This window comes from Culex quinquefasciatus, chromosome 2, assembly GCF_015732765.1.
Source record: "Culex quinquefasciatus strain JHB chromosome 2, VPISU_Cqui_1.0_pri_paternal, whole genome shotgun sequence".
NCBI lineage: Eukaryota > Metazoa > Arthropoda > Insecta > Diptera > Culicidae > Culex > Culex quinquefasciatus.
Window position 1 is genome coordinate 103,611,504 of NC_051862.1, and position 7,609 is coordinate 103,619,112.

Consider the following 7,609-nt stretch of genomic DNA (forward strand, 5'->3'; position numbering starts at 1 on the left):
CTTAAATTTCTAAAATTTCTTAAATTTCTTAAATTTCTTAAATTTCTTAAATTTCTAAAATTTCTAAAATTTCTAAAATTTCTTAAATTTCTTAATTTTTTTTAAATTTCTTAAACTTTTTAAATTTCTTAAATTTCTTTTATTTCTTAAATTTCTAAAATTTCTATAATTTCTTAAATTTCTTAAATTTCTTAAATTTCTTAAATTTCTAAAATTTCTAAAATTTCTAAAATTTCTAAAATTTCTAAAATTTCTAAAATTTCTAAAATTTCTAAAATTTCTAAAATTTCTAAAATTTCTAAAATTTCTAAAATTTCTAAAATTTCTAAAATTTCTAAAATTTCTAAAATTTCTAAAATTTCTAAAATTTCTAAAATTTCTAAAATTTCTAAAATTTCTAAAATTTCTAAAATTTCTAAAATTTCTAAAATTTCTAAAATTTCTAAAATTTCTAAAATTTCTAAAATTTCTAAAATTTCTAAAATTTCTAAAATTTCTAAAATTTCTAAAATTTCTAAAATTTCTAAAATTTCTAAAATTTCTAAAATTTCTTTAATTCTTTTAATTCTTTAAATTTCTTAATTCTTTTATTTTCTTTAATTTCTTAAATTTCCTCAACTTTCTAAATCACTTAATTATTTCTTTAATTTCTCATATTTCTTGAATTATTTATTTCTTAAAATTTCTAAAAAGATTTAAATAACTTAATTTTTTTGAAATTCCTGAAATTTTTCCAATTTTTAGTCCACTCTATAGAGAATTTGCAGCTAAGCTAAAAGACACGTGTCGCCATCTATGAACAAATAGCGTAAACCTATGATTTATTTTTTGAAAAATATGTGTTTTTCCTTCATAATCAACATTTTTATTAAACTTATGCCGGATTCGGATGAGAAAAATATTTCCAACAATTTGGTGTACAACTTTCCAATATTTGTTTGATTTTTCTATGAGAAAACTGTAAATTTAGAAAAAGATAGTAATTTGGACTATTTGGTAAGAAAGTCTGTCAAAAATCAATAAAAATTGTTGAATACACGTAAACACATCTGTTATCAATTATAAAACTGTTTATTTCATTGATATAAACGGGGAAACTCATTTTTAGTGTTCCAAAACATGTTTTTTTTTAGAAAAAGTCACATATTTCTGCGCGCCCAAAAAAAAGATGTTCATTATTTTAAAGCAAAAAAATTTTCTCGTCTTTTGCAACCAGTTTCATCAAGATTGATGCAGGGAACCATGAGAAATAAACAATTTTGTTCTTCAATCCAGCAGAAAGAAATACGATTTTATACAAGTATACAAGTAACCTCATTTTGGCGCCACCTACATTTGAAACACAGTCGCGCTGCAAAACCTCAATTATCTCTCATCTATTTTGCATGATTTTTCGCAACGAACATGAGGCAAGAGGTTTTATTTAATTAAATTATGCGCTAGTCTAATCATGCTCCTTTTTGAAAAAGATTTATTGAACAACATCAGCTTATTTCAAAAGTTGTTCTGGAGTTCCGATCGCCACGCAATGCTGCTTTGTTTAGTTAAATTAAGCGCTAGTCTAATCATACGCCTTTTTGAAAAAGATTTATTGAACAACATCAGCTTATTTCAAAAGTTGTTCTGGAATTCCAATCGCCACGCAATGCTGCTTTGTTTACGTTTGAATCTGTCATTTTCCATCCTTCGTTAACTTGCATGCAAGTGTTCCTTATTCTGGAAAGTCGATTTTGGGGTTGTGTCTAAGCTAAATGAAGTAACGCAAGCCACGAGCATCGAGTTGGCTCGATGCTCGTGCTCTCGATGTCGTTGCACAATCCATGAAAATCCAGCCTTACAGCCGGATGACGACAATTCCTTCATGTCGTCCAGGGAGGCAAAGTGATCGAACCCGCAATGTAGATGAACAAAACGACGGAGCGGCTGGCCGTGGACAAAAAACGAACGACAATGGATTTGGGCAACCAGGCCAGCTCGGAAAACCGCAACGGCAACATCTGGTGCATCAAAGAAGCGCCCGTAATTCCATAGGCTGTTGCGGTTACGACAGTTTGCGCAGAAGAAAGCCGCGGACAACACGCCGCAGCGCAAGTAGAAGAAGTAGCATCGGTAGTGTGCGACCATCCGGACTAGTGCGAGTGCAACGTAAATTTTTATTGAGATGCAAAACTATTGCGAAAAGTTATTCTATTACAGCAGCGACTGTGAAATTGTAATGTGATGCGTTTTGTTCTAATAAATAAATCCTCCGCTGAAGAAAACTAAACACACTTTTAAAAAATGCGTTTGTATATTTCAATTCCCTTTACAACAAAAATGCAACGAGCCAGTAAGTGGCCGCGGTGGTTCAGGTGCGGAGGAATCAGGTGAACTCGTCCCGGGTCTCTTCGATGGGTGACTACGTGGCCAGTGACCAGGGAACCTCCAGTTTGGAGTTACTGCTCTTGTTGAACACCTCCGGTACCACGTCCAGCCTTGTCCACCAACCTTCAGCCGCCAACCTTCAGCTCAACCGGAATGTTGATGTTCTTGGCCTAATGCGCCTCTTCCACCATTTCTTGATGGCCTGCAGCTGGCGGTGCCTTCGAAGACATTCCCTTTTAGGCGGGCAACCACCGACCGACTTACGAAGACACTCAGCTGCTCGTACATGCCGTTAAACAGATGTTGCCTCTTTCGCACAATCGCTAGACAGGAGGTCCAGAAGGTTGCTCATGCCACGGGAAAAGTCCAATTACACGCATAACCGGAGACCACTTGCCTCTTCGAGAATAGGTTGACTGCGGGTGTATCGTTGGATCGGCGATGTTCTTCATGTCCTCCGGAATGTCCCACTCCTAGACGCACAAGCTTTTGTCGTCGGAGGTCGTCACGAAGCGTCAGTTTTCGTCGACAAAGGTGATCATGGCGGTACCCAGATGTTGGTCGTAATTCTGAACGATTTCACCACTGCGGGTGTCCCACTGTAAGAGAACAAAATTTGAGGTTAGTTCAATCTACTACTGCAAATGATCTTCAAGACGGACGTTCCCGCCACGCTTCCTCCCGTGCTGCTTGTTGTAACGGATAACGACGCAAAACTGAATCTTCCGTGAGCTAAAGCGTGACGCGACGTCGCCCTTTTCGGTGTCCGAGAGCTTGAGGTAGCGATCGTACTCGGCCGACACGAACTTTTCGCCGCAATTTTTAATTCTCACGTTCCGCATGGCCGGCTGGTGGCTCGAGTTTCACAAGCAGATCTTGATCTGGGCTGCAGGACAGTAGAAGAAGGGCTAATTTGGGGAACCACCGGATGTCGGAAATGTCCTTGGTGTGGCCGGTCCAGGTGGATGTGAGCCTTCGGCAGGAAGCACCGGTCGGGGGCACCACTTTTGTTCCCGACATCGTGCAGCGGATGCAGAAACGGACCATGATGATCAACCGATTGTTACGTTCTTCTCCTCGATCGGCTTATCCTTAGTCACGCGATTTCGGCGCAGCTTCTTTACCCATCATCTCCTCGATATCAACCCGCTTACGTTCTTCTCCTCGATCGGCTTATCCTTAGTCACGCGATTTCGGCGCAGCTTCTTTACCCATCATCTCCTCGATATCAACCCGCTTCGGCCTCGATACAAGTTCCTCACGTCGTACGCGCCACCTGCACCGTGGGGACCAACAGCAGAGCGACAAAAAATTCCAACGATTTCGCCACCGAGTGGGCTGGAACCGTTCGCTCAGGAGTACGTACACTTTTTCGAGCGTATAAGCAAAAATAAATTTCACAGATTGCTCTGTTTATTTTTTCACGAAAACTGCAGGAACAGAATCAAAACAAAAAAAAGAGTTGCCAAAAACTACTCGATTTGAGACGGCAAGGTTGCAAGTTCGATTCTTTCAGTTCAAAAATCGAGCAGACGCTGACCGCTTTAACTCGCTTTAACGCGCGATAACTTGCGATAACTTGCTTTAGGGTGGCGTTATGTGAAAACTCGGCACGATTAGTAGCGTTAAGGATTTTCGAGCTCATTTTTGTGCGTTTTAGTGTGTTATCGCGGAGTGACATTCCCCTCGGTCATGATCATAACTGTGTCATCGCCTGCCTAGTTTTTTTTGCAAACGCTGAAAAACGCACGACAATCGTCCGAAAAAGGCAGGACAAGATCGATTTCGAGTAGATAACGCTTCCACTCGCACGACCGCCGGACTTCAGACTAACAGGGTATGCATGAGTATGTAGTATGCATTTAGGCGTTTTTGGGATTGGGAAGCATACAACGGCTGAGCGCTCGGTGGGACTTCACTACACTGAAAATACGCCACACTTTTTTTTCAAGTGCCCAAACACTTGAAAGGTTCAATAAAGCCACATCTTAGATCTAATTTGTTTGTGTTTGAATTTCAATCCAATCCATTATCAAATTCAAGTGTTTAAACGATTGACTTTTTGGTATTTTTTGACACCTTATCTTCATTCGGGTGGCTCAAACTTTTCAAGTGTTTTGCTCATGAATTTGCCCCACTGTGCTGAACAATTCAAAGTGATGAGGAAAACACTTGAAATTGATCTTGTTTTGATTTGAAATGTAGTTTCGTGACAGCTTCGTCAGACTTTGCTTCGTTTCTTCATTTGTGCTTTGGCGGTCCGGTGTGTTCGTTTTTCGCAGGCCCGAATGATCGCGTGAGTTCGCTGCCGCCATGTTCCTGTCCAGTAAATTGCCTGCCTGGTTTGTGGCCGCGAAGCCGAGCATCACCACAAGGCTGCGTCCTCGGGCTCAGGATCCGTATGGTCAGCGGAAGGGCTCGGTCTCCCGGACCCGGAAGGAGGCCAACTTTGGCGATAGAGGTTCTTTTCCGGAGATTCATCCACTTGGTGAGTGGGGAAAAAGATTTTTTTGTTGGGTTTTGTTTTGATTTTTGGATTTTTGTTGTGTGAATTGCAGGAAGGATGCGATTGAGCTGCAGATGCCGTACCAGGAAGCGTTTGATGAAATTAAGGAAAACACCCGCCGGGCGCTGGAGAATCGGTGTCGGTGAGGACAAGAAGCGGTGAGAAGCAGGATTCGATACATTCCACCCAGGGGCCAAGCAATGCGTCATTCGGATGGTCAAGGCACAGTTTGATTCGTTGGAACCAACCGCGGTTCCGAATCAACAAGAAGGTTCCCCGGGGGCCTCCATCTCCGCAGAAAGCGGTGGTGGCGAACAACCCGAACCTGACCAGAAGGACGATCCTGAAAGCAGGGACAACCGGAAGAAGAGACAATTTAACAACAAAAATAATGTTCCATTTTTGACAAGCAAATAAAAGCTGTCAAAATAATTTCATGACGCAACTTCTTCTCTTATTTAACCCTTTCGGGCCTGAATTTTCAAAAAAGCTTTGATATTTGGGTCATATATGACCCATCAGGCCTGAAAGGCTTAAATAAACCGAAATCCATTTCTATTACATACAAACATGCATTGATTATGGAAGGAAAAATCATTTAAAACCAATAGATATAACGTGTTTTTCCATGTAACACAACACATCAAATTCAAGTGTTGTGCTATTGAATTGACAGAATCTTTAGGTGCCCAAAATTCAAGTGTTTTGCGATTGATTTCTGAGTGCTCTGTACAGCAGGGTCAGATCATGTGTAGAACACTTCGTTAAGCTGTGTAAGTTTTGCTCAGTGTAGCTTAAGTAGGTTACTCACGTTTAGAGTACAAAATGAAAGCAACCAAACTACACTGAAAATATGCCACACTTTTTATTCAAGTGCCCAAACACTTGAATGATTGAATAAAGTCACATCGTAGATCTAATTGGTTTGTGTTTCAACATCAATCCAAACCACTATCAAATGCATGTGTTTGGGCGGTTGACTTTTTGGTATTTTTTAACATGTTATTTTCATTCGGGTGGCTCAAGCTTTCCAATTGTTTTGCTCATGAATTTGTCCCACCTTCTTGAACTATTCAAAGTGATGAGCAAAACACTTGAAAATGATCTTAAGATCTACCCAAAACAGGCACTATTCAAAGTCAACGTGATTATCCAAATTAATTTAATGTGTTCCACTGTTTGATTTTTGCGCGACTTTCATCGAAGGCTAGAAGCGAGACAAGAACCAATAGCACAAAAAACACTCCCGTCTTCAACTGGCCGGCCGGCGCAGTGGTAGCGTGCACGACTAGCAAGCGAGAACCTGTAAATCGCTTGTACGTACTTTTTTTTCAACGCCATTTAAAATTCAAGTGTTTGGCTATTGACATTATTTCATGACCAATCACCGAAATTTCAAGTGTTTTGCGATTGATATTTGAGTGCTCTGTACAGCAGGGCCAGATCATGTGTAGAACACTTCGTTGAGCTGTGTAAGTTTTGCTCAGTGTAGGTTTGAGTCAACAGTGTATTATAAACTCCTGAGCGTGCACCTGTCAAATTCGCTCTTTCTGTCCTGCTTGCACCATGAACGACAAAGAAGGAAGATTCCACTAAACGTTGACAGCTGTTGACAACTTGCTCAGTTATAATCATTTGCCGTGATCAGTTGAAGCTGCAAAAAAATAATGCTGAATTCGGGAAAAGTGCTTTTAAAGCACCAGCAAATCGTCCTTTTTCTGATTCGTGCCGTTCTAGAAACGCCAGATCAAGATGCAGTTGCAGAGGTCGGACCCCGGAAACCATCCAAGATGTTAAGGTCAAGTTCGCCGCCCTGGAGTGCATCGAGGAACCGGCCCAACTGGTGCTGTCCTGCGAAGGCATGCTACTCGCCCACGACTCGCTCGTGTCCGCCCTCGGCTCGGCCGAACTCGACCTGACCGTGCCGCTGCTCGGTGGTAAGGTACACGGTTCGCTGGCCCGTGCCGGCAATGTCAAGGGCCAAACGCCGAAGGTCGAGAAGAAGGAAAAGAAGAAGAAGACCAGCCGTGCCAAGCGCCGCATCCAGTACAACCGCAACTTTGCCAACGTGGTGCAGGCCTTCGGTCGCCGCCGCGGTCCGAACGCCAACTCGACGTAAGCTGCTCTGAATGGTGTGCGGTTCGAGTGTGATTGTGGGTGGGATTTGTGGCTTGTTTGATTCCTTGCGAAGATGAAGGAAGAAAAGGCGAGAATAAAATGAAGAAATGAAAGGAGGTAAATTAAAATAGAATTAATTTGTTTACCAAATAATAATTTGCGGCGGAAAACACAGGGTATTCGTATCGCGTCAAGCTCTCCGGACGTGGGGGGTCGCTGGCAAGGCGTTGCCCAGTCCCCCTTGCCCCGCACCCCACGGGCCACGACAATTGCAGCTGCGGTGCGGCTAGAGGAGGCGAAGACCGACGAAGGGTGAACATGTGTTGCGGTAGACATGGTGGCACAATCCGCCGTGATGCTGGGACGCGGAATGACGAGAACCGGAATCGGAAGTCTGGCGGAGCATCACCGTATCGAGCCACCGCGGGAAAGAGCATGAGCAATCGCGTAGACAGCAGAGTGAGTAAAAAGAAGAGGATAAAGGCAGGTGCATCTAGGTCTAAGGAAGAACTTGGGTGTAAATCTTACGACAATTACGGGAAACCCGGTTGACAGTTATCTGGTTCCGAACACCGCTTTTGAGCAACTGGGTGAACTAATGTAACAACTCAAGCAAAACAA

General features: G+C 42.0%; 1 protein-coding gene across 1 annotated transcript; it reads left to right on the forward strand.

Moving 5' to 3' along the window:
- Positions 1 to 5,083: 5,083 nt before the first annotated feature.
- LOC6052268 lies at positions 5,084 to 7,001 on the forward strand. The gene is made up of 2 exons (XM_038250546.1): positions 5,084 to 5,106; positions 6,608 to 7,001. The coding sequence occupies exons 1-2, from the start codon at positions 5,084 to 5,086 to the stop codon at positions 6,987 to 6,989; spliced, it is 405 nt and encodes a 134-aa protein (XP_038106474.1). The 3' UTR covers positions 6,990 to 7,001.
- The last annotated feature ends 608 nt before the right edge of the window (positions 7,002 to 7,609 follow it).